Raw genomic sequence first — 26,454 nt, 5'->3', positions numbered from 1 at the left:
CTCAGGCATAAATTGTCATAGCTCCATTGAAATCAATGAGAATCTGCCCTCATGTGTTCTTCCTGTGTGTGGGACCTCCCAGGCAGGAGAAAAAAAGGAATGCTTTGGGGAAAAATGTGTATGTTCCTCATATAGTCATTGTCACTGCACAGACCCTTTGAACCAGTTCTGTATGTGAACTACTACATCATTTTGCACAGCACACCCGCTGGCCTTGGGCACCAGTCACTAAGACAGGAAGAATTTGTTGTCCTGACACCGGTGAGTACTATATATACTCAGCTGTAGGCACTTGTGATTCAGAATCCCAGCTGAATCTTCTGTGTGGATCGGTTCAAAAGGTTCTACTGTAAATATGGGAGTCTAGGCTGCCACAAATGTACCCAAATACGCCCAAAATATGAGCATCTAGGCTTAGTAGGGTAAGATCCAGAGATTGAGGAAGATGATATATAGGCTTCCCCTGACAGTTTAAAAAATCATGTCGTAGCATTTAAATTATACTTGATAGTGGTTACTTTTGGTGAGAGTGTGTGTACCAGCTGATGGCTCCTACATCTGCTGCTAGGAAGACTCCTGAGTTGAGAATTTCCCTCAGTTTTTGTTCAAGCATTGCATGACCAGAGCTACGTGGAAAAGTGAAGCATAAATAATTTATTCTGTTTCACAGAGTATTCATTTTATATTTTGCCTAGGTAGTTTTTATTAACCTGCTTATGAACAGATTGATCTAATCTGTGATGTGAATAAAGCAATGCTTACCTTTTGGGGTCAACAATCTTGTAGAGTTTCCCATTGTGAGACTGTGTCATGCTTTTGCTGCTTGATAAAATGTACACCTCACCTGTTAAAGAAATAGATCTAGTAAATTAGTGTTCTTTAATAATATGCTGTACCTCTGACTTACCATCTAGCTCTATTTGCAAGATGGTGAAAACCTCATGAAATAAATATCTTGCATCATTGGAAAATACAATGTAATTTTCCTGTTTGAAAACATGTATGAAACAATTCTTACCAGTTAAAACTAGAAACATGAAACAAACTTTGTCATGCAAATTTAAAACCAAATTCTTCACTTTTAACATTTTATAGAGCTAGTTGAAGATTTCTGAATTTCAAAATTTAGACAAAACTTCAAAATTTGGGTGGGGGGGAAGAAGGGGGTAATTTCATCTGCCCATTCAATAGTTTTACTATTGAAATATGGAGTTATATAAATTTAAATTATTTTTTGAGATGTGAATGTGTGCAATGTATGACAGGCCCTTCGTTATAAAGATGACTAATTGCCTGTGGGCTGTTCTGACAAATATCCATTCCAATTTAAAAACTAGATATATACTAGAAACATATATACTATATGTATACTAGATATATACTAGAAACACCAAGTTTTTTTCTTTCTAAAGGTGGTGGTGTGTGCATTTGTTCATAAAAGCGAAGGAATAGCATCAGCTAGAGCTAGATGCTGTGCAAACATCCTATGTGAAATTGTAGTAAGCACCTCAGTACTGAATTGCAGTCCCATTGCCACCCAAATCCTTGGCATCTATTAAGACATTCCTGCCAGTTGTGTCAATGCGGTTAATGATCTTTTGATGTCAAGAGTGTGAAATCATCAAACTCATTTTTCCTTTACACCAAATTCAGGATTTGAACTCAAGTTTCTAAGGTGAAAGTGTCCTATCCTACTATGGCACTGAACTTCCATAGTTAATTGTTTAAATGAGTGTTGAGAGGCAAATATAAGTCAGTTATTAATTTAAGAAAATCTCTCATTGGTCTTTACGCAAAATCCAGTTAGCATGAATGAGAATTTTAAGTTCTGAAACAGGAGGAGTAAATGGCATTTAGATATTTTCAATCAATTCTTGGCCTCACTTTGATGTGTGTCTTATGCTCATGGAACTTAAACTACATTTGTGCCTTTCACTTAAGTTCATACCCCCTGCGTTTGTGCACAGATTGAAAATAGGGACCTTCACCCGTTCTGCTACCTCTCCCTGTTGCTTCTTACATAGATGCTAAAGAGTAGGAGGGACGATACTATGGCAATCTTGGTCAAAGAGTTAAAAAGAAAAGAAAAGCTATGCTGTAGAGTCTGATACAATTAAAGATCTACTATAATACTGTATGGTGCAGCATGTAATTTTGGTAAGATTTATTTTGTAACTTAATAAGAGTTTTTCTACTATACCTAATTCATCTTCACCAAATCCCAAAATGTGACCTGAAAAGAAGCCTCTACATGAACCACTGTTGCCAAGACATAGAGGTTTCTCTTGCCACTGTTTGGTTACAGGACTCTGTTGCAGCGTTAAAAAATTTCTGTAATCAAACACATACAATGCAAACTGTTATATAGCATTTGAAAAGAGAACTTAAAATGTCCAGATAATAAAAGGGAGTTGCAGTAAGTAGTTCCATGGACACTTCTATAAAATTAATCACAATATAGTTTCCCAGCGGGCATTGTACAAACACAATTAATCCTTCTGCCATCCTTACTCACGTTGCTTAGTATCTATGTGTGGCAGAATTGAGCCCAAAGTATTGTAAATATATATATCCTGAAAATACTTTGTAAAATATTTCTCTTGCACGTAGGTACTAAGCATTTCTCTTGCTTGGTGTGACAGGACTGCACCCATTCATCCAGAAAGCATTACTTTTTTTCCATCATTGATGTTTCCATGAGACCAAGATTCAAAGCTGCTCTGTTAATCAGTTAGACCCCGATCTTGTAAATACTTACACACATGCTTAAATACTTGATCCATTGAAGTCAATGAGACTACTCGTGTACTTAATGTTAAGCGTGGGCATAAGTGTTTGGAGGATCAGAGTGGATTAGGGGGTCTCTGAGGAACCTTTGGGATCAATATCTCCATTTTAACCTCCTCCAGAGATCAAGTATGTCACCTCTGCTGCTATTCATTAGAATGCCATGACTCAGAAAGTAGTGGTCCCTATCTTGTTTCCAAACCTGGAGATTTCCCTATGGCATTGCCACACTGCAAGGCTGGCAGAACTACTTTAATATGCAAACATGCAAAATATTATTGTTGCTTTATATGTATCATAACTGAATATATTTTAAGACACCTACCCGTTGCGGTCTCCAAACACATAACTTCCATAAAGTCTCTGAGATTGGCAACCTCGGTATACAAATCCACCGACCAATGGTCCACTACTGAATGGTTTGAATTCTAGAAGTGAAGGCTCGCTTTCTAAAAAGTAACTACCATAGCATTAGATCAAATGCAATTTCATATATTAAAAACAATTATGCAAATACAGTATGAAGAAAAGTTATTGCCATTTAAATTGCACCAATGTTGGGATGTACAGGATGTATAAGACAGGAAATTGAGCATAAGGGAAACCAGAAAACACCATCATAAACATAGAGGGACATAGCCTAACTTAAGACTGAGAGAAGAATAGAGCCAAAGGGGTCATATCCTAACTATCCTATTGAAGTTGATGGGAGTCTTGCTATTGACTTTTATATGACTTGAGTTTCACCCACAGAATGGATCTGTTATGCTTCAGCATTATAAATAATAAAGGGGTGATTTAGGGATTTAGGAGTTCAAGTCCCATTGACTTTCAGCAGGACTTGTGCTTTTGAAAATCTTGTCCAAAGCTTCTTTCTTTTAAGGTCAGTTCCTTAATGCAATAAGCCTGTACTGTTCAGTATCATGCATCAGTTTGCTGACTGTAGTTTCTTATTTAGGCTGAGGCCATTATACTGCTGCTAGGATTGACAACAGTTAACATGCATTTTTTTCTTGCAGAACTGCACTGTTAAATCATATCAGATAATCTCCTCAACAATGTTAATGTGTAAATGATCCTATATATGCAATTAAACTATATTTAAAGACTACATAGGTTAAAACCAGGCTCAAATTTTGTTACAATTATGTAATTTTAAATCACAGCCAATAGATATTTTTATTTTACATGAATATTGTTGCAGTTGGACTGCCACTTGTAAATCTTTGACTGAATTTCCCAGATTAGATTATGATTTTAAGGGATGAAATTATACAAGGGAGAAAGGGAAATTATGATTTTATTTTTTTTGTTTAAGCAACTGACCACTGCACAAGCTCTGGCAAGTTCTTCTGGACGGACACAATTCCATGCCACAATACTGCTTAGTTTGATCTACGGTAGAGATGCAGTCAAAATTCTGTTGGAACAGTGGTTTACCAAATCCGTTTCAAACCACACTTTTCTTTGGCTTGGCATTCATAAAATGACAACACCAAATATGTGAAATAACTAAAATTGAAGTGACTGTATTACATATGTGGACTACTGCATGAGCCAGCTCAGTTATTCTACTTTCAAAGTACGGTACAGATTGGGGGAGAAATGGGTATACATAGGTCAGTCTAAAGACCTAGATAGCTTATGTCCCATGAAATTAGGTCAGTCCTTGATACCATACAAGTGACACTGCTTTGAACTTTACCACACTTTACCGGAATGAATTTAGAAGTTGTTAAATGTTCAACATAGACAGAAGATAGCTCTGAGCTGTGGTCATCTGGCTTTTGTCTGAATTTGCAAGTGTTCTCAGCAAGCATCAGACTTTAACATTAAATATAACTCAGATAATTATTTAGCAATAATAGCCCCAAGTCAATAGATTATATCAATTCTTTAAAATCCAAGTTTCCTGATGTACTGTGCGCCATGTTATGACTTGTGAAGTAATATTATATTGTACATTTCCAAACTGAACATTTTAACTGAAATTTAAACAGTGTTCAGTAGTTTCCCTATTTGGTTGTTGGAACAGAGTCCCTCTCACTGCTAGGGCACCTCCTCCTGGATGCTTTGGGGATTAGCTCTTTCCAGGTTTTATGCCACCTTCTGCCACTCGCTTGCTTGTTCTGCCACCTCTCTCTCTCTCTCTCGCTCTCTCTCTCTGTGGCTCAGGGTGCTCTATCTTCATGGCTTCCTGCCGGGTCACTAGAGTCTCGCCTTCCCAGGTATCAAAGTCCCTCCATACACACTATCTCCAGCAGTCTTCTCATCCACTGACCAGATTATGCCAGTTCCCAGTGGCTTCAGGGAACTCAGGCTTGCCCTCTCCTCTGGGTTCCAGCTCAGGGATCCTCTACTCAGCCAAGGGCTGTACCATCTTAAACCTTGCTGCCCTTTCCCTGAATCTTTTCCTACACCCTCTCAATCTAGTTTTCTTTCCTTCCCTCTCTAATGTTCAAAGAGTGGCTACAGGCTCCCTCATTGCAGCCCCTTTTTGATGCCAGCTTCCTTGTTTTATACTAGCCCCACCTGTTCCTTCTCAGCTGGGCTCCATCTTCATTCCGGGGATTTCTGAGGCCACCTAATTCCCCTGACCTGTGGCCTATCTGATTAATTGGCCCCTTCTCAGTCCCATTATCGTCTCCTAGGTTAGTATGGGGGCAAATACCCCCATCATATTTGTGCTCTGTTGTTTTGCCTCTCATTTAGTCTCCATTACAAGAGGCACATTGCCTAAGACTTAAATTCTGTATCTTAAGAGGTTACATGTGAATGAGTAAGCATACATTTTCATCACTTCCTGATCTTTCAGAAAATTTTCTTTATGAGCAGTCACATATGGTCACAAACATGTATAACAACAGACCTCATCATTTACATTTTCTTTTCTTTCCTTTATTTTCTTGTACTTTGTCTTTCATTGGTTTCCTATTAAGTTTACAATATTCCTTTTTATCTGGTTTTTCCTAGTTTCCTATGGCAATACACCATAATATGGCAATACTACCATATTTATTATTCCATAGACTTTTTGAAGGCTGTTTTTCATAATAGTTTTGGATAAAACTTACCATAGTCTTTCCCCTTTACTATTTGCAAGATTCTTGCTGAAGATCTATTCTTTCCATTTGAGTCTGAGCAAAGTATTGTTAAATTAATATTTACATCTGTTGGGTGGCGATCCACAGCACACCTGTGCATCAAAAAGCATGTTAGAAAAGTCATAAAAGACTAGGGGAAAGCTTCTTATGGACTCTTATTTCTCTACTAATAGAATATCGGGTCAAATTTTGGAAGACTATTCTCTTTGTGTTCCGTATATTTTAGTGGACTATATTATTCACTGTGCCCAGATCACAGAGAAAACAAGTGTGCATAAGAAAGAGTTCATACTTTTGTGACAAAAAAAAACAAAAACAAAACTACAGCTACAGCTACAAAAACCCCTTGTGCCTCATGACACATTCTGTAGAATGGATAGACTTTTTTCCTATTTGTCACCAAGAATTGGGCTCTGCTGAATAATGTTTGAAATTATTGGTACTTTAACTAGCTTTAATTCTGTAAGGCTCATCAAATCTATGCAACTTGATTCTTATTGCATAGCGGTGTTGGACCATAGAAAGGAAGCAAAGAACAATTCCTTTTTTAACCAAATTGGATTTCTTCTGTTTCTCAAAGCATGGCCTTAAATGTTACTGGGCAAGTTTATACTCCATCATTACGTTGGCACAGCTGCCCTGATGTAACTGCACCACTGCAGAGCATCTGGTGAAGACGTACTATGCCAACAGGACAGCACTCTCCTGTTGGCATAATTACTCCACCTTGGTGAGAAGCGGAAGTTATGTCGGCGGGAAAGCATCTCCTGCCAACATAGTGCTGGTATGGACAGCGCAAAACTTGCACTGTGCAGGGATAGGGCGTTTTCACACCGCTAAGCACCGTAAGTTATATCAACTGTAGTGTAGACCTGACCTTTAACATTACTGCCCCTAATTGCTGAACTACAAATTATGTGAATCCCTCTGCTCTTTGTTATCGTTCAGATTGCACCAGATGTTTGTTTGTTTTCTACTTGCCTTTTTTTCTCAGTTAAGAAAAGGTTTCACTTTTTTCCCCCTCAGCCATTCGGAATTGTATTACTCTACACTTCATTTTAAGTTGTAGTGGCTAATTGAGTTCTCTTTTCTTTCTTAAAGCTAACAGATGTCTCTCCCATTACTTTAAAAATACTTCTGTTTCTGCCACTTCAAAAGATGATTTATTACTTGAAAATTTTGTGCCTTTTTTCTACCAAATATATTTTTTGAACTATGAGAAATCTGTACAAACCTCTGAGGGTTTTAAGCAGCTTGCTGCTGGCTTTATTAGCTGACTTCTGCTGACTCTAGAATTATTGCTATCAAACCATGTAAAGTATTTCCTAATATACCACAGCTTAACTCACTCCTTTGTACAAAGGTGTATCAAAAGATTCTTAATATACTACTAAGCATGTATCTAGTACTTTACATCTTCAGACCATTGTACAAACGATAATGTTTACACTCCCTGTTCCCCTCCAAAATTACTATCTCCCTTTTCAGATAGGGAATCTGAGGAATAGCTAATTGGTTTGCCCAAGGCCACAGAATAAGTACCTGGCAGAGCTGGGAATATAATATAAAAGTTCCTGCATTTCATCTGCATATTTAGCCAACTAGACTTTGCTGCCTCTGATTGATCTGAACATTAAACAAATGTTCAGATCAAGATAAAATACAGCAAATTTTCAGTATCCTGAAAACAGGCATATGGACAAGAATGCATTCCTCCTTTTTCCTTTCTGAAAATGAATTTAGTGCTCTGGGAAGGGCTTCATTGACAACAATACACTTTCTTTGCTCAGGACGGATACAGCCTGGGCAGCAGCAGTGCAAACTTCTTTAAACTGCCTTATGCATGTGCCTCCATCTCAGTCAGGAAGCAACTACCTGTAAGGGCAAGAAGATATTGTAGTTCAGCTTCTATAGCCCTTCTATAGACCTTGGGGTCTCTGAGGGTGTGAAATAATCTCAAATGTTGCTGGTATTTTTTCTTCTTTAGCCATGCATCTACTAGGCATTGGAGAGACACCACCATTTAAGATGTGCTATTAAAGATACACTAGCTGGCAGCAACTTGTAGTCAAAACAGCCTTGATTTGCAATAGTTCTCTAAAGTTGAAGATCTCCTGTATCCCATTACCATATTTCCAATTTCATACTAGAGAAATGTTTGGCCTGCTTACAAAGAACCTGTGCATTTTACTGCTCAGTAGGAACAGGGCTGGATTAACTCTCCTAAGGCCTGTGGCTATTAGATTTTGTGGGGCCCCTGTATACAAGTCTTTTTCTTAATTTAAAACAAAATGATCACAATTATGGCATCGAGGCTATTAACGCTATACTAAACGTGGCTTTTAATTAACATAAAACCATTCTGTGGTTACATTTCAGCCTTAAAACATGTAGAATATAGTTAAGTTAATTCAAAATAGCCTACTTCTTCCCTTAGAACAGCTGTTATATTAGTGTCTTTCTGAGAGGGCGTTTGGGTGCAGGAGGGGGCTCCAGGCTGTGTTGGGGTGCAGGAAAGGGTGAAGGGTGCCGGCTCTGGGAGGGAGTTTGGGTGCAGGAGGGGATTCTGACCTGGGGCAGAGGGTTGGAGTGCAGGCGGTTGGGGTGCGAGGTGCAGGCTCTGGCTGGGAGGTGCTTACCACAGGCAGCTCCCAGCCGGCGGCGCAGCAGGGCTCAGGCAGACTGCCTGCCTGCCATGTTCCCATGCTGCTCCCAGAAGTGGCCGGCTGCTGGCCCGTCTCTGTGGCCCCTGGTGGAGGGGGGGGGGGGAAGAGCGTGTCTCCGTGCGCTGTCCCTGCCCTCAGCACTGCCTCCGCAGCTCCCATTGCAGTGCACGGAGACACGCTCCCCCCCCTCCCCCCGGGGCTGCAGAGACGTGCCAGCAGCTGGCCGCTTCTGGGAGCGGCATGGGAACATGGCACGCAGGCAGCCTGCCTGAGCCCTGCTGCACCACTGGACTTTTAGTGGCACGGAGATTGCAATTGACTGGCAGAGGCTCCAGGATCGACCTGTCGATCGTGATTGACGGGTTGGTGACCACTGAATTGTATAGAATTTTGGATTTATTTTTGTGGGGCCCCCTCCTTAGCCCGAGGCCCTGGGCTGCAGCCCCTAAAGACCCTGTGTTAATCCAGCCCTGAGTAGGAAATCTAGTTACAAAACTATGGTCCCAGCCTGGCCTGATGGATGTGGTGCAAAGGCCCAATCTCAAAGTGCTATTCAAGATTCTGTGACATATTCCTTCCAATTCTTTTTTTTTTTGGGTGCTAAAACCCTAACTTTATGAGCGGATTTCTGTCCTCTGATGTCTGTTGCTCTTGTTGATTTCAATAGAAACATGTATAAAACATCTGAGAGCAGAATATGTCCTAGAATTAGCAAGCCTAAGAAGCACCTGGATCACAACAGTGTTTGCTCCTCAACAATGACAAATATAACTTACTTACCTGCCTGGATTGTGGAGTCCATGTGCAAAAATTTCAGGAGGTTGATTGGTGCTGTTAAAGTGTGGGTTGCTCCGTGGTATGGAATAAGGAACATTGCACAAATCAGTATCTACATCCAGACGTAATACAGAACCTGTAAAGTCGCTGAGAAAGTTGGAGGATAACATAATTGACTTTAAAAAGTACTTCAGCTGATATATTTAATCTATACAGTACTACAATGAAGCAAAAAAGGGAACCACTTATTTCACTGAGCCATATGTAGATTACTTTTAAGGAACATAGGAATCATAGGGAGTGCCATCCCTGAACTGATCATTGGGTCATCTAGTTCATTATCCTGTCTCTGGCAGGATTATGTTTATAAGGAGGTACTTGGTGCTCCTTTATGAAACAACTTGCCAATAGGGGAACTTTCTTCAAACCCTGACAATTGGTTTATTCCCTGGAACATGAGGGTTTACATCCCTCTTATGTTTAATCCTCTCTAAGGTAACTGTGGATGTACTCATTATATAGCAATATAATGTGTGTGTTTGTGTATTTAATATGGTTTTAAATCGTGTTCTTGGATTCAAGAATGATATCTAGTGGGAGTGAGCTCCAAAGATTAACTGTGGCTTATGTAAAAATAAAAGTTCTTTCATACTTTGAATGGAGCTTTGATAGGAAATGTTGAAGCTAGTAGTGAACAGAATTCTTTTGTCACAAGGAATAGAACAAGGCAAAAACATTTTCTCATAATGTTCATGATGGGATGGGAAAAGGATAACTCAACTTTATATTATACTATCAAAATGTCTTTTCAAAAACATGCATCAACTAAATATTTAAATTAATTGCTTTCTGTCCTTCCCCATATCCAAACCTCAATCTGTTTCAGTCTCCCATTATTGTATGTACATTTAAAATAAAATGTTGGAATTATTCTTCAGTTTTGCCACTGATAATGTGCTTATTGCAAAAGCTACAGAACATCTGCTTGTCTATCAGTGGTGATGAGGCCTCTGAGTGTAGCATCTCCTGTCAGTTAATGAGGGAAGATCTCTCCATCTGGACTCATACATTAATTATTCTAAATGACAAAGCAAGTGTTATTCCAACTGGAATTTAGCACAATGAACCAGGGACAAGTAGATGGACAAAGCTGTAGGGGCAGCACCCGAAATAGGATTGTTTCATTTGCTATCTGGATGTTTTTCTGGTTGTTGCAGGGCCATGATTTACCTCGGTATGTGTCTGTAACCTTTTTTACAGCACATTTGCTTCTTTAAATTGGCCTGTTTGGAAAAAAATTATTTAGGAGAGGGAGCCTTTGTTATGTTTAAATTAGGGCTGTCAATTAATTGCAGTTAACACATGCGATTAACTCAAAACAGATTAATGGTTGGTTTTTTTTTTTTTAATGAGTGTTAATAGCACACCTCTGGAGATGGGACTTGGCGGCAGCCGGGCGGGGAGTGAGGCACAGCCTGTGGCAGCGAGCAGGAGGCGACCAGGGACAAGAGACTTCGGAATGAGGGCTGGTCTTAGGGGTGGGTGAGGGGGGCCATTCTGTGTTCTGGGAGAGCTGTCCTGCTCCACTGCTCCTCCTGCCCCCACCACTCCATGGAGCCGCCCCTGGCCAAGCTGCTCTGGACCAGGAGCCTGCCTCCTGTCAGCTGCGCAGTCAGGGGTGCTGGTGGGGGAGGCAGGGGGCTGATGTCGGGGTGTCCCCCTTCCTCCACCCATGTACCAAGTTGCTGCTGAGCTGGGGTCAGGGAACAGGGGGAGCCTGCCTTGTGTTGCTGCTAGCTCAGGAGTGAGAGCTGCTGACAGCAGCTGCTGCTGGCTGAAAAAGTGTTCAGGCTCTTGAATGCTCTGCTTAAAGAGAGAGCACTCCCCCAACACATATACACACACTCCCCCCCACACACATACACCCACACTTCCCCCCAACACACACACAGAGTCTGTTTTGTTTACCTTTTTACAGTGCAAATGTTTGTAATAAAAATAATATAAAGTGAGCACTGTACACTTTGTATTCTGTGCTGTAATTGAAATCAACATACTTGAAAATGTAGAAAACATCCAAAATATTTAAATAAATGGTATTCTATTAGTGTTTAACAATGCGGTTAAAACTGCAATTAATTGGGACTATTTTTTTAATCTTGTGATTAATTGTGATTAATTTTTTTAATCATTTGACAGCCCTAGTTTAAATCTAATCACAACTGCTGGTGACAGATAATTAAATGCTTTGATAACACACATGTATGAAAAGATTTATTTCAGCTGCAAGAATGTACTGAGACTATTTGCTTAACTCATGCTCCGAAGTAAATGATGCTTAGTATCATGAGTAAGGTGAGCAGGGTTTGTCCCTTTGTGTTTGTGGTGACTGGTCACAACACTGGGGGAACTCAAATGTCTGACCCTAATTATTGTTGAAAGGCAGAAGACAAATAATTAAGAAAAAGGAATCTATCCATTGGCAGGTTTTGTACCTTAAACCATCCATCTCCTCCATATCATCTAGAGTGATCATTCCATCACCAAGGAAAATGTATAAGAAGCCATCTGGGCCAAACAGAAGCTGTCCTCCTAGATGTTTTCGGTGTAGCTCTGCTACTTCTAGAAACACTGTTGCTGTTCTCATATCAACCTGGTGTGGATTTTTCCTGTGGTATGAAGATATAAAAATAGACTCATAGACTCAAAGGTCAGAAGGGACCATCATGATCATCTAGTCTGAGCTCCTGTACATTGCAGGTGACAGAACCTCACCCACTCACTCCTGTAATAGACCCCTAACCTCTGGCTGAGTTACTGAAGTCCTCAAATCATGGTTTAAAGACTTCAAGTTACAGAGAATTCACCATTTACATTAGTTTAAACCTGCAAGTGACAAATGCCCCATACTGCGAACCTCCCTGTCCCCACCTCCCAGAGTCTCTGTCTATCTGACCCAGGGAAATATTCCTTTCTGACCCTTTCTGACAATATGGAGATCAGTTAGATCCCGAGCACATGGGCAAGACCCACAGCCAGACACCTGGGAAAGAAATCTCTGTGGTAACCCAGATCCCTCCCCATCTCGTGTCCCATCACGAGCCAATTGGAGATACTTGCTGCTAGCAGCCACTGATCGGCTACATGCCGTTCTTGATTTCCTGTTTTTACTAATAAACTTAAATTCAGTCAAATGACAGAACAGCTATTGTAACTCTACAGTAAAACATCAAACAATTTCACAGAAATTGCTGTCACAAAAGATATTACACAGGATAATTTGGGAACAACTGTAATAAAAATGATAATTGAAAGTGTATTAAAAAACAGAATGAGGCAATATACTCACTGCTGTTTCAAAACTATTGCTTGAAATTAACCCAGTGGTACTTCCTGAAGGTACCAAAATAAACCCATTGTAAATATTATGGTTCATTTCAAAAATAAGGAATACCAAAGAGAGAAGAGTGCTGAACAGCATAATGTTTTTGATTTTTTGACTTTTAATGGTACCTGGATACTGTGTATTCTACGACCCTAAGGATGTGGTCATGAGGTCCAATGGCCCACCGTTCTTGGTTGGTGGTATAAGACACATACAGCTTTCCGTTTTTCTTATAATTGGGATGGAATGCAAGGCTTAACAGTCCTCTTTCATCTCCTCCCTGCAGTCAAATGAAAAACACAAAGAATTGTGAAGTTAATTATGTTCTTTATTGTGTTTCAGCTGTAACCCCAAAAAAGTCTTTCTATGGATAATCTTTGCCCAAACTCTTTTCTTTCTTCCTTGACTACTGCACAAAAAGGATTATAAAACATTTCACTTTCAGCTACTCTTTAAGAGTTAGAACAAGACAATTGTCTTGTGTCATTATCTATGCACAAGACTCTTATACCACTTTTGTGGAGTGATTTGTGTATGTAATCTCTGGGAAGCCATGAAGACCAGTTTAAGTGCTGTGAAGAATTCTTTGCTGGGTTACTAGGTTGCTTGTAGTTCGTAGAAGACAAATAAAAAGGTCTGTAATCAGAAGTCACTTCTAATCCAAGTATCCAAAACCTAAAACACAGTGTTGGCTGCCAACTCCCACTGTCTTGGCAATATGTTTAGAAAACAGTTAAATTGCTTGTGTAATATGTAAACCTTTGTTTTACCCTGGAGGCAGCTACATTAGTTGTCACAACTATGGTGGTCTGTTCATCATAGCTAGCGTACTGTAGGTAATAAGCAGCCTCGGTCTCTCTGCATAGAAACCATAGTTTTATATGTGGCCTTTCAATGGAAAGGTTTTTGTTATTCTTAAAAATAAAAATAGAAAATCTCCAAACAACATTTCTTGTTGTTATGATTACCTCCAAGATTAGTACAGTTATATGTTATGCATCAAATCTATATAATATACTGTGACAATGCAAATACCAGTGTACTTAAATAGAAGGCAATTTAATCTTCTGGCTTCTAAAAATATATGTAATTTACCATGGCTTAAATTTCATTTCGCTGTATTTAAATAAAAAGAGCATATAGATTTGTTTTACCCTTTTAGGTAATATACGGTCATCTGCAGAAGAGCACATAAATAAACAGAATAATTTTAATCAATGGTTCAAATTCAATTCATATGTGACTGTTTACATCATGGCTATTTGGTAGCTTAGGTCAGGATTCCTCAGACTTTCAGAGCTGGTAATAAGAAATGTTTTGTGATCTTCCCCCCAAGACTTTAAACCCCATTCAGATGCAGGCAAATTTTTTTGTAACCATACCCACACCTGTGATAACTGAATATGAAGTTCTAAATTAAAAGGAGTGTGAAATCTTTTAAATACACTTGCAATTCAGTGTTATGGATGAGTCTCTCTTGGCTGTTGCGATATGTTCAACAGGAGGCCTCATTCGGAAAATGCACAGTTTACATTTGTTTTCACTTGAGAGATTCCTATACTTTGTTTTTATCACAACCACTGAAGAGAAACCTGACTTAAAGAAACAAGGATGAAAGTAGGATGAGAGCTTTAATAGTTTGTACAACTAAAGCTGGATCCTTCTATTTCAGAGGCAGCCAAAATCAGCTGAGTTTTTGGCTAGAGAAAGTCAGCTAAGTGATGTTGTCAGAAGAGAAGTCTGCCCCTTTGTCTTGCAGTGGCCTAGTCAGTGCTACTGAGTTATCTGGATCATAGACAAAGGGGTTGGTAATCCACCCTTTTCTCTTTCGTGGTTCATCAAAAACATAGTCCTGAAGCTGGATCTGAATTTATTTTAGATTCTGATTTGAGTTCCTGAGAGTTTTGACCAGGTTACCTTGATAAAGTCTGAAACAGAAGGCTAATCTGAGTTTCTTTTTTTACAGACTAGAGGGCATAGATTTCCAAATTTTCTGATACATGATTCTACCCTGTTGTGCGTAGACACTCCCGTTCTTCCTTTGGAGAGAAGAATCAGCTCATTTAGATGCTCAAAGATGGCAACTCAAATTGAAGCCTACCACCCAAGGTGAATTATTGAAGACATCAGCAAGGGGTGATTGATGATCATTTTTCTCCTAATTTGAAGATTCTACTTAGCTCTCATAAAATAAAATGCTATCTCCCCTCAGTGTGAAATAGGAGTTGCTGGTGAAAGATCATCACAGAATAGGACAAACAGAAAATTGAGTGGAGAGGTTTTAATGAAGTTCACTGCTTCAACAGCTTCATGAAGGATCTAGCACAGATTTCCAGGCATTTTCTTAGCAGCAAGAAATTGGTGGTGTATGAAACACTGAAGCTATGAGGCACTATGTGTGGTGTTTTGCATCCATGTGACCAGACTGCTATTCTTTCTTGTCATTGCTTTGGCACTGTTCCCACAGATGGCAATACATGGCTTTCAGTGAATGTGGAAAACTTTTATTGTCTCAGATAAGCAGTCTCTTGTTTATCCTGTCCCAACTTTACAAATTGGTAAGTTGCCTTCAACAGAACCTCAAGAAACATCTCTTTCAAATGCCAGAACCTCTGCAGCACCAGAGACATCAGTTGACTTATCAGGTTGAATTGTTAAGTATTTGCTTTTCCTGGCTTTGGAAAGCAATTGCTCTCAGATGTTCAGTTATGCCGCTAATACAGTATGAAATAGCATTATTTGACAGAACTACTGTTTCAAATTTGGTAGCTGCTCTAGGTCCTATATCTTTTGAAACCATACCTACTGTGCATATAAGGATACAGTTTTCTGCAATGGTATGCACTTTATGTTGTTGAACAGGTCGGTAGAGATACCAGATCAAGTCTTGCTGATTTTTTTTTTCAAGGCTTCAAGTTTTCTCTCTCTCTCTCAAAAAAAAATCTGTTTTCTTTTTCAGTAATGGATTTTTGGTTTCCAAACTCTACAGCAACCCCTCAGGCTTCATACTCTTGGCAACTGGCAATTTGAGAGCATGATGCGCATTTGTCAAGCCAACTGACACAATAAGAAATGTGATGGATAGTTTATTTCCACATTTTACTTTCTTTTAGTTTTCGTTGAACTAACCTGCCACCTTCCTTTTCATGAAACAGTCTAGATTTCTGAATCACCCCTAGGCTGCAACTGATCTCCAACAAAGTCGGGATGACACATGCAAGTCTATCTGAAGCTCAGCAGTATTTTCAGGCATTAGCCATTGACACCTTTTGTTGGCAGTCTCAGCAGGGAGTCCATGAAATATGAAAGGTTTCAGAGTAACAGCCGTGTTAGTCTGTATTTGCAAAAAGAAAAGGAGGACTTGTGGCACCTTAGAGACTAACCAATTTATTAGAGCATAAGCTTTCGTGAGCTACAGCTCACTTCCTCAGATGCATATCGTGGAAACTGCAGCAGGCTTTATATATACACAGAGAATATGAAACAATACCTATTCCCACCCCACTGTCCTGCTGGTAATAGCTTATCTAAAGTGATTTCCAGCACAAATCCAGGTTTTCTCACCCTCCACCCCCCCACACAAATTCACTCTCCTGCTGGTGATAGCCCATCCAAAGTGACAACTCTTTACACAATGTGCATGACAATCAAGCTGGGCTATTTCCTGCATAAATCCAGGTTCTCACATCCCCCCCACCCCCATACACACACAAACTCACAAACTACTCTCTGATCCCTTTGAAGGCGTATCCAAAACAAGGTGAAATGTATTGGCAGAACATAACAAAAAAGCTGGCACTGCACTTTCTGTGCAGTTCTGGAGACTGATTGAGAACTCCTTTTGCTGGTAATTCACCACTTTTCACCAGCAATATATTTGTTTTAAAAATAGTTTTTTCTATCAATTTGAAATGTTGGACCAGCTCCTTAGCTTCAGCCAAGGAGTGCTTGGTGACCCTTGTGGGGAGTAGGTTGGAGGTAGTGATGCTATAAAGAGGAAAAATGAAAAAAAATCACGTTGTTAAAAATCAGTTCAGTTTAAACTTGGACGAGACATTAAAATACCTTCATGACAAAGGCATGGTTATTGCATGATGTCACTACATGGCAAGGTATCTGGGTTCCTTATCTTAATATGTGTGGATTTCTTTTAAGTGTAACCTTAACTCAAAATTTCATGGGTTTGCAATGCTCGATTTTAGATAAATTACAACATCCCTTTAATGTGTTTTATCCCTAAATTACTGATCAGTATTCTCAACTAACTCCACCTTAATGTAAATTTGTCTGGAAATTGACAGCTGTTCTCCAATATTTTGAATCACTGGGATTAAGGATTCTTAATTCAGTTGCGCCCACGTTGAACTGGAGTAACTCCACTGACTTCAGCTGTGTTGCTTCAGTAATGAGAGGATTTAAAGAGCAGTAAGAAAGTATTTTTGTCTCAAGTCAGTGGCTACAACCTTGAGAACACACAAGGAGCAGAGTTTTTGAGAAAGAATGTGTATCTATTTAATTTAGGTAAAATCAGTGAGGTTTTAAGGGCGACCACTGTAACTGTTAACCCAACATGTTACCTAAGCAACTTCCTGAAGTGTGCAAAATTGGACTCTATTATATATTTTCAAGTGATTTGTCTAGTGTAATTGTAAACAATTCCAGTAATAAAGTTACAAATGCTTCCTTTGAAAAAATATGCCATAATCCAGTTAATTTTATGGGGGTGAAATAGTATTCTGTGTTCGTGTTTAACAAACTTGTGGCCTGGACTATCCCAATTTAACAATTAACAGCATTTAACAGCAATTAACAGCATCTTTTCACTTAAAGAAAATGGCATGTATGTGTCAAAAATATTTTTTAAATATTTAGACTCATAGTATTAAATCACTTCTTCAGTAATTTTTTAGAATGTTTGTTTGAATATATTACTGTATGGACTATTCTGTATAATCTCTTCAGTTAGTAGTCTTTCATTTAATCTATTTCCCATGTAATAAGATCCATTGCAAATCTGCATGACCATATTTTTGATTTTGTGGGTTTTTTGTAAAGTAACTTAAGTATGTTTTTGATCATCTGAAAGCTCTTATTAGGAAATGGCCTTTGATTTCTGCAAACCAATTCCCATTATCTGTCAGAGTTGTACCACTAAGTAAGGATGAGTGAGGGGTTACAGTTAATACAAGAAAAACGCAGAGCTTCACTCATACCTTCTGCAGCTTGGGAAAATTTACCTAGGAACCCCAGTTTCCCTTGGAAATACCAACAGAGCCTCTTCCTGCTTGAATCTCCTTACCTTATTGGATCATACTATAGACTTCAACATCAGCATTAGACTCTCTGCCTGGTCACAACTAAATCAACATTTCATGCAAATTTTGTAGACATGTGGCCCCAGCACGTGAAGGGAATTTGAATATTGCAGCAGTGGGACCCAGTAACAAGATTGTTGCATGGGTGCACACTGCCTTCCACGACTTTCTTCCTTCACCATAATGAGGAGCCTTCCTGTCAGAGGTCAGGAAAGAGAGGGCAAAAGAAGGGACAGAAAAAGCCAGGAATTGGTATGGAAAGGGGATTGGAAGATACTACATAGAGGATCAACAATCCAAAATAAAAAAACTCTATTTAACCACCCTTTTCTCTAATCATCTGCATTCAAGTGGCCTCTGGCAGGGAGAGGACTTGTAAGTTAAGATATTTACCAAAAGGAAAAACAATTACGCCCATGGCATGGTTGTGTGTAGTATGTATGTTAGACCTACCAAACTGCTATTTCTATTCTCCTATTGCACTGCAAACACCTCCATATACTTGGGTCTGTTTCTGCCTCTGTCATCCCTGTAAATTCCATTTGCCAAGCCACTGTTGTATTTGGGGGTTTTATTAAAAAACTGTGTCCCCGCCAATACCTGTGTTCATTTTTAGAGCAGTGTAAATCCAAATCAGCCAACTCTTGGATTTTGAATTTTTAGTCTCTGAATGAGACTTTGCTTGGTGTCACCAGATGAGAGCTGTATGGCTGCAACACTGAGTTGTTTTCATTCACTTACAAAAGTGTCAGACACTTCAGAGAAAGATGCTCAGGTCTTAAATTATTCATATGGCAAGGAGTGTTTCTTAACCAGCTGCCTGTTTCTTCTCACCTTCTCTCTGATCCAGATTATGACCAGTCCAAATATGGTGGGGGGAGAGGATGCAGGGGAGCCCTCCACTCTTCTCAGAAGACCTGTACAGCTGCAAACCAGGAAAGAGTGTCCATGTTGGTAGAGCAGCCTCAGATGGCTGGTATCTGGAAGTGGCAAATGTTGTTGCCCTTCTGCATAGGGACAGCTGCTAGCTACACCTGATTAGCAGCAAGGGTCACCTCTCTCAATGCTCTTTCCAGCACCACTCAGGCTGCATGGGTCAGCTAGAAAGAGGCGTAGCTGGGAGCCTTCAACATTTAGCTGTCACCAAGATGTCAGTATACTTTTTCCTTGTTTATAATACAATATATTTTGTAGGTGTCTGAAGATTTGGTTTGTTATGTTTTGCTTTATAGTTTACTGTTTTTCCAAATAAACCCTTTTACGCTTTAGTTAAGAATATTTCCATCTTTAGGGCACACTGGTATCTCTTCAGTTTCATTTAGCAGCATCTTCCAACTTCAGTTTAATTAAAAATATGTGTAGGGTTATTTTTTGACCTCAGATACACATGCAAAAATCCCACTGAAGCCAGTGCGAGTTATTTGTGCGTCTATATAAGGGCAGCATTTTGCCCAGAGACATTAATGACCAAAATGAACCCGCCAGAAAGTGGAATTATTAGCTCTGGTGTTGGCTAACATTCATTGGAATGCTGTAGCTTTTACTTCCTGCTATAAACTGGGTGTATTGCTATGTGTTATTAAGCAGCTACTGGGGTCCACAGCACATGTGGTGGTTGATGTGATTTCTATCTGTAATTCTATAATTTGTAGAAAGCATAAAATCATAGGACTGGAAGGGACATCGAGAGGTCTAGTCCAGTGCCCTGCACTCATGGCAGGACTAAGTATTATCTAGACCATTCCCATTTGTCTAACCTGCTCTTAAAAATCTCCAATGATGCAGATTCCACAACCTGCCTAGGCAATTTATTCCAGTGCTTAACCACCCTGACAGTTAGGAAGTTTTCCTAATGTCCAGTCTCAAAACCTCCCTTGCTGCAATTTAAGCCCATTGCCTCTTGTCCTAGCCTCAGAGGCTAAAAAGAACAATTCGTCTCCCTCCTCCTTGTAACAACCTTTTATGTACTTGAAAACTATTATGTCCTCTCTGTCTTCTCTTTTCCAGACTAAACAAACCCAATTTTTTCAATCTTCCCTCATAGGTCATGTTTTCTAGACCTTTAATCATTTTTGTTGTTCTTCTCTGGACTTTCTCCAATTTGTCAACATCTTTCTTGAAATGTGGCATCCAGAACTGGACACAATACTCCAGTTGAGGCCTAATCAGCACAGAGTAGAGCGGAAGAATTACTTCTCATGTCTTGCTTACAATACTCCTGCTAATACATCCAAGAATGATGTTTGCTTTTATTGCAACAGTGTTACATGGTTGACTCATATTTAGCTTGTGATCCACTATGACCCCCATATCCCTTTCTGCAGTACTCCTTCTTACGCAGTCACTTCCCATTTTGTATGTGTGCAACTGATTGTTCCTTCCTCAATGGAGTACTTCGCATTTGTCCTTATTGAATTTCATCCTATTTACTTCAGACAATTTCTCCAGTTTGTCCAGATCATTTTGAATTTTAATCCTATACTCCAAAGCACTTGCAACCCCTCCCAGCTTGGTACTGTCCACAAACTTTGTAAGTGTACTCTCCATGCCATTATCTAAATCACTGATGAAGATATTGAACAGAACTGGACCTAGAACTGATCCCTGTGGGACCCCACTCATTATGTCCTTCCAGCATGACTGTGAACTACTGATAAGTACTCTCTGGGAGCGGGTTTCCAACCAGTTTTGCACCTACCTTACAGTAGCTCTGTCTAGGTTGCATTTCCCTAGGTTGTTTATGAGAAGATCATGCGAGACAGTATCAAAAGCTTTACTAAAGTCAAGAAATACCACGTCTACCGTGGATCCTCTATGATATTTCCCTGCCTTTAGTCTTGTAATACGTTATTTTCTGTTCTCTGACCACATGCATAACTCTCCCTGTCCCTCCAATGCTGGCCACACCTTTTCTTCTGCTGTCATACCCACACATAAGTATGGAATTGTGGTTCAGGCACCATTTTACAGGTTTCTTCTCGAAAATTCATGCAAACAAAAATGAGTGCCTCACTCAGAATCTCAGTGGTGACATTTTATTTCTCAATTTTATGAGTCAATACTCTCATTACAGTAATTATTTTAGGGGCCAGTTCTGCATGTCATTTGCAAGCTGCAAATGAGCCCTTAAAGCCAGAAATTAGGCATATCGAAATGCAATCGAAAAGATTTTATGTGAGAACAACTGTAGGGGAAGTTTGAGGGAGGCTTTTTTTGGACTTGTAGAGGAGTATGAGTATTTATAGGAGTATATTTTATTTAGCAGGAGCATACTATATATTTTATATATCATAATTTTGCCAATAAAGAAGGAATTTTTTGTGAGCTTAGAGTGAGCCAGAATGTAGACAAGGGTTTTAAAGATTCTCAGATAATGCTAGTAGGTTAAAAATGACCCCACTAGTTCCCATTTTTCTTCTGATTTTAATTAAAGCAAGAACAAAAACTTTTATATGCCCTTGATTGCTTTATAACTTATACTTTCTTTTCCTTACCTTCACAGTCTTTCGAGGAAACCAGTCACTAAATGCAGGATCTCTCACTTCTAGTCCTAGTCCTCGGTATTTTAAAAAATTTCCTCTAGTCCAGATTTTGCTGTTCTGCTGGGCAAGTCTTTAACTTAATCCAAATGGCAATCCTGGTCCCCTGTCAATACAATTCTTTCTTCCAGTCTTCCTAAAGAAAGTATATGAAATTTACAAATCCAGAAACCAAAATAACACAAACCCACAGATTGCCTCCTTCACACTCCCCTAGTAAGACATGGGTCTTGCTTTAGCAAAGCTCCCACTTATTGGTTGGAAGCAGTTAAAATTTTTAAACTTGCCAAAAGCCAGCCAATAATTGAGAGGTTCTGGGCAGAGAGATATCTGACTGGGAGTGTGATTGATAGGAGGTGGCGGTGAGCCCATGTTAGGTCTGTGTCTGGACTGGGAAACTTCATGTACTGTTCTACTTTAGGAGAATTGGAACAACAGAAAACAGTGGGTATCAGAACTGGAAGAGGGAGGTTCAAAATAAAGGCCAGATAATTACTGTATTTACTAAAGTTGGTTCAAGAAGATGTGAATTACACATTTTCCTGCACCAGAGAGGCCCCTTGGACCTTAGGCAGCACTCACACTATGGGAAAAGCAGATGGTGATTCCACCTCTGTCCTCCCTGGGGTTTTCTTGCGGAGAATGACAGCTTTAAATTTAATCAGCGACTCTGAGTGCTTCAAAAGTAGAAACCATTGAGGGAAGGCAATGAATAAGTATGCTCCCTCATGTCCTGTCCTATTCCACTTCCTCACCAAGCTTTTTGGCAATTCTGCTGTCCTATATCTTAACTCCCCAGTACTTTACCACCACAGACTGTCTGCTCCTGGTGATCTTTCTGTAGCCAGAGATTGAGATCTATTCTGCTGTGGAACTGGTCTCCCGAGGAAGGTGGTGGAAGCCCAATAAATTGGGACTTGTAAAACTTGACTGCAGTAAGCACTAAAAAATTTAGGGACAACCCTACATTGGCAGGGAGTATGGGTTAAATGATCTAATAGGTCTTTTCCATCTCTATGTGGTGAATGCATGTCTTGCCACTCTGTTTACAGCAATGAATATCCCTATAAAATTATTGTGAAGGGTCCAAGAGAGAAAGCTGGCATGGTCTGAGAAGCTGGCTCATTATATTAATATTCACTAATGCATGGACACTTTAATGAAAGGCCAGTAATGACTTTTCAGTCATAACAAACTTTGATTTTACATTTTTAAAAAGTTACTCCTTTCAAACAAAAAAAGGAAACATTTTTGCTAGGCCATATTTTAATACTATTTCTAGATTTTTCCCCCCATATAGGGACACAAACAGTACAGTTTAAACCCATTTAGCAATTTAAATTATTCTACCAATGACCCAAGTTGACTGCAGTCCTCAGAGAATACAGCATTTGTCTTCTTAGGCTTTAGCCATTATCCATATATCCAAGACACATCTCTACCTGTCATTAATGCTATTTTTGAAAAGCATTTCATTTTTTCAAAAAACATTGTTTCCAACAGGAGAAAGATGTCAACGAGTTCAGTAAACGTTGTCATCAATCAGTATAAAATTTTGATTTTAAACAGTATGATATTTCAACGGATCATCGCAGCTTCTATCACAGCTACAAAAATAAACGTACACGATGAAAAAAAAATCTTACTACAGTGCAAAGATCTCCCTGAGTTGTTAAAAACAACAAATTGTCATATATATAAACACAAAGCCCATAAGACTTTGAAATCAGTTGTATTTTAAAGTCTTTCTCTACTGAGAGAGGAGAGAAGAGCAGTGTGTGTGCAGCAACACATGGCAAGTTTGACAGTGCTTATGTAAAATGGACCAACCTACAACAAACTTTGGACTCCAGTAATTGAAAACAAATTCATGCTGTTTTACCGTGACCACTTTATATGGAAATTTAGGACTATAATTCACCACAGAATAACAACAGTTATCATCTGTGAGTAAACTAAAAACAGAATGTTGATTTGTGCAAATGCTAGGTACTGAATAATAACCACTTTTAAGTGAAATGTAGATGGGAAAGGTGACCATGTAGTTTTCTGGATATTGCACTGCCCTGCCTTACAAGCTCTTCTGCATCTCCTCTTTGGTTACTAGTTGTGAACTGTTGTCTTTGAAAAGCAGCAACTTGGCCTTTTGAGCTGCAAGGGAGTGTGGGTTCACGTGAAATTCATTTCAATGTTCTTTGTGGGGAGCCTATTATGGACAAAACACACGTCCAAAAACTAAGGAGAAGGCACAAAGATTTCCATTTGGACAGGTTCTCCTGTCTGGTCTTTAGGCTAGATACTATGAATGAGGCAAGGAGTGCAATGAATGAGGAAGGAACACTGCCAGAGCCACCTCCCTTTAAATGCATTCCATACAAAATGCACATTTTAATAATACACATTTTACAAGAAGTGCAGTGAATAGGGTAGAGACTCCTCATTCAATATGCACCTTTTGTGAATTTTTTCAGTGCACAGATGAACTAGGCCATCATGCATGTGCAGCATGGCCTGGTTTAAGCTGATGACGTTATAGGCTTAGCATTATCATTGTTAAAAACGTGCTGTTTATAGAAAAGCGTAATTTCAATGGGTCTTCATTCAGTCAAACCAATACTAATCTCTGCTGGGACAGAGGCACTCCTCTTCAACTGGGGCTATCTCCACACCAGATTTCTGCTTTTCACACCCACGCATTCTGGCATTAAAGGTGTTCAAAAAAAGGTTAGGCGTACTCGTGGCACCTTAGAGACTAACCAATTTATTTGAGCATAAGCTTTCGTGAGCTACAGCTCACTTCATCGGATGCATACTGTGGAAAGTGTAGAAGATCTTTTTATACACAAAGCATGAAAAAATACCTCCTCCCACCCCACTCTCCTGCTGGTAATAGCTTATCTAAAGTAATCACTCTCCTTACAATGTGTATGATAATCAAGTTGGGCCATTTCCAGCACAAATCCAGGTTCACCCTCCCCCCCGCCACACACAAACCCACTCTCCTGCTGGTAATAGCTTATCTAAAGTGACCACTCTCCTTACAATGTGTATGATAATCAAGGTGGGCCATTTCCAGCACAAATCCAGGGTTTAACAAGAATGTCTGGGGGGGCGGGGTAGGAAAAAACAAGGGGAAATAGGTTAGCTTGCATAATGACTTAGCCACTCCCAGTCTCTATTCAAGCCTAAGTTAATTGTATCCAATTTGCAAATGAATTCCAATTCAACAGTTTCTCGCTGGAGTCTGGATTTGAAGTTTTTTTGTTGTAATATAGCAACTTTCATGTCTGTAATCGCGTGACCAGAGAGATTGAAGTGTTCTCTGACTGGTTTATGAATGTTATAATTCTTGACATCTGATTTGTGTCCATGTAAACCTTTAACTATAATTAATAGAATTTGGTGGTTTTTGTTATATTTTACTTTCTCAGAAGCAGCTTTTTTTAAAAACTTTTTTTAAAAAAGTTTGAAAGGTAAAAGCTACAGATGACTTGAAAATTGGGGCTGGAATGGAAAAGCATATGAAACCTTAACTGTAGTTGTTCTGAATATTCAAGTTATGATCCTGCCTATCAGTGAAGATGAGGGACCCACACTTCAAGTCTGAGCCCTGCTGCTCACAGACACAGAAATATGAAAAAACTTTACCTTTTCACCAGCTGAGGAATGTGCGCACATATTCTAGAAATAAACTGAATGCTAGTTTATTCCTTAAAAAGAACAGGAGTACTTGTGGCACCTTAGAGACTAACAAATTTATCTGAGCATAAGCTTTCGTGAGCTGCAGCTCACTTCATCGAATGCATCCGATGAAGTGAGCTGTAGCTCACGAAAGCTTATGCTCAGATAAATTTGTTAGTCTCTAAGGTGCCACAAGTTCTCCTTTTCTTTTTGCGAATACAGACTAACACGGCTGCTACTCTGAAACCAGTTTATTCCTTAACATCCAAAGAACTTTTGGACTGCAGAAAATTGGAGACATGGAGAAGCATATTTCTGCCTATATTTAGCATCAGACATTCAGCATAGTTTTGATAAGGATGTGACATATATCTCCAAAGCATATTTCAATTGCATATGTTAGTGGTTTTTCAATGGATGATCTGCCAAATGCTTGGCATAATCAGAATTTTCACCCCAAAGAGTCATACAGTACATGGATTCCTCACCATTTTGTCATACCAAATAATGGGGAGGATTTTACTGAGAACTGGACAAATGAGGTTAAAAAACCACTGTGTATTCATACAAATTATTTTATTTTTGTGGTTGTGCCTCTTTTGTGATTGCTTTACAAAAACATTAAGTAATCTTATTTTATTTTCACAAATGCTTGCAGAAAGCAAACAAAGTTCTGTGCTTGGTGATGAATTTTGAACTTATACATGGGACAGTTTGCACTGGAAGTTGTATATTTTTATGAGAGATGCTGTGGCACATCAGGAGCCATGCTACCCCAAACCTGAGTCCGGCCACAAACTCAATTAAACCAACCAGAAAAGGCTGACTGTACCTTTTGCTGCTAGAACTGTGCATGTACATCAGTTATTTTCTGTGAATATGATGAGACAAAATTAAATTTAAAATCTTCCAACCAATAAATCTTAGGGTATCCAGTATTTCTAAGTATGATGCCTTGCGCAAGATGTGTGGTCCAGAAAGGAAAATGTTAACATGCAAAATCTCCTTAAAGTTATTTCCCTTTGAGATTTTAAAGCCCAGTGGGTTCTTCACTCTCATCTTGTGATTGTTAGTCATCCAGCCAGAGAACAGAAAGAATATCACATGATTTATGCAACTAATGAGCAGCTCAGATTTCAAATACTGCAAATTATTTGTATCCAGCCAATAGATTAAAAATGCACACAATTTGTCAAGTAA

At 39.3% G+C, this 26,454-nt stretch overlaps 2 protein-coding genes across 6 annotated transcripts in view; one reads left to right on the top strand and one right to left on the bottom strand.

Annotated features, from left to right (window-relative positions):
- Positions 1-26,454, top strand: part of ANAPC10 (anaphase promoting complex subunit 10) — a 301,742-nt gene that overhangs the window by 191,219 nt on the left and 84,069 nt on the right. The window contains exon 5 of one of the 4 annotated variants that reach the window (XM_078852487.1): positions 14,686-16,196. The exons of the other annotated variants lie outside the window; for them this stretch is intronic. Coding sequence (XP_078708613.1) covers positions 14,686-14,832 — 147 coding nt within the window. The 3' untranslated portion in view covers positions 14,833-16,196. Of the gene's footprint in view, positions 1-14,685; positions 16,197-26,454 lie in introns of those variants that run through there. 4 annotated transcript variants of the gene reach the window in all.
- The window catches only part of HHIP (hedgehog interacting protein), an 87,405-nt gene that overhangs the window by 15,603 nt on the left and 45,348 nt on the right, over positions 1-26,454 (bottom strand). For both annotated transcript variants that reach the window (XM_073341236.2, XM_073341234.2), the window contains exons 5-11: positions 12,848-12,999; positions 11,830-12,003; positions 9,338-9,481; positions 5,862-5,983; positions 3,113-3,236; positions 2,201-2,331; positions 763-844 (exon numbers count right to left, since the gene is read on the bottom strand). In XM_073341236.2, coding sequence (XP_073197337.1) covers positions 763-844; positions 2,201-2,331; positions 3,113-3,236; positions 5,862-5,983; positions 9,338-9,481; positions 11,830-12,003; positions 12,848-12,999 — 929 coding nt within the window. The remainder of the gene's footprint in view (positions 1-762; positions 845-2,200; positions 2,332-3,112; positions 3,237-5,861; positions 5,984-9,337; positions 9,482-11,829; positions 12,004-12,847; positions 13,000-26,454) is intronic.

This window comes from Lepidochelys kempii, chromosome 4 (genome assembly GCF_965140285.1).
Source record: "Lepidochelys kempii isolate rLepKem1 chromosome 4, rLepKem1.hap1, whole genome shotgun sequence".
Taxonomy (NCBI): domain Eukaryota; kingdom Metazoa; phylum Chordata; order Testudines; family Cheloniidae; genus Lepidochelys; species Lepidochelys kempii.
The sequence above is the reverse complement of the archived record's forward strand: the minus strand, read 5'-3'. Positions and strand labels throughout refer to the sequence as shown.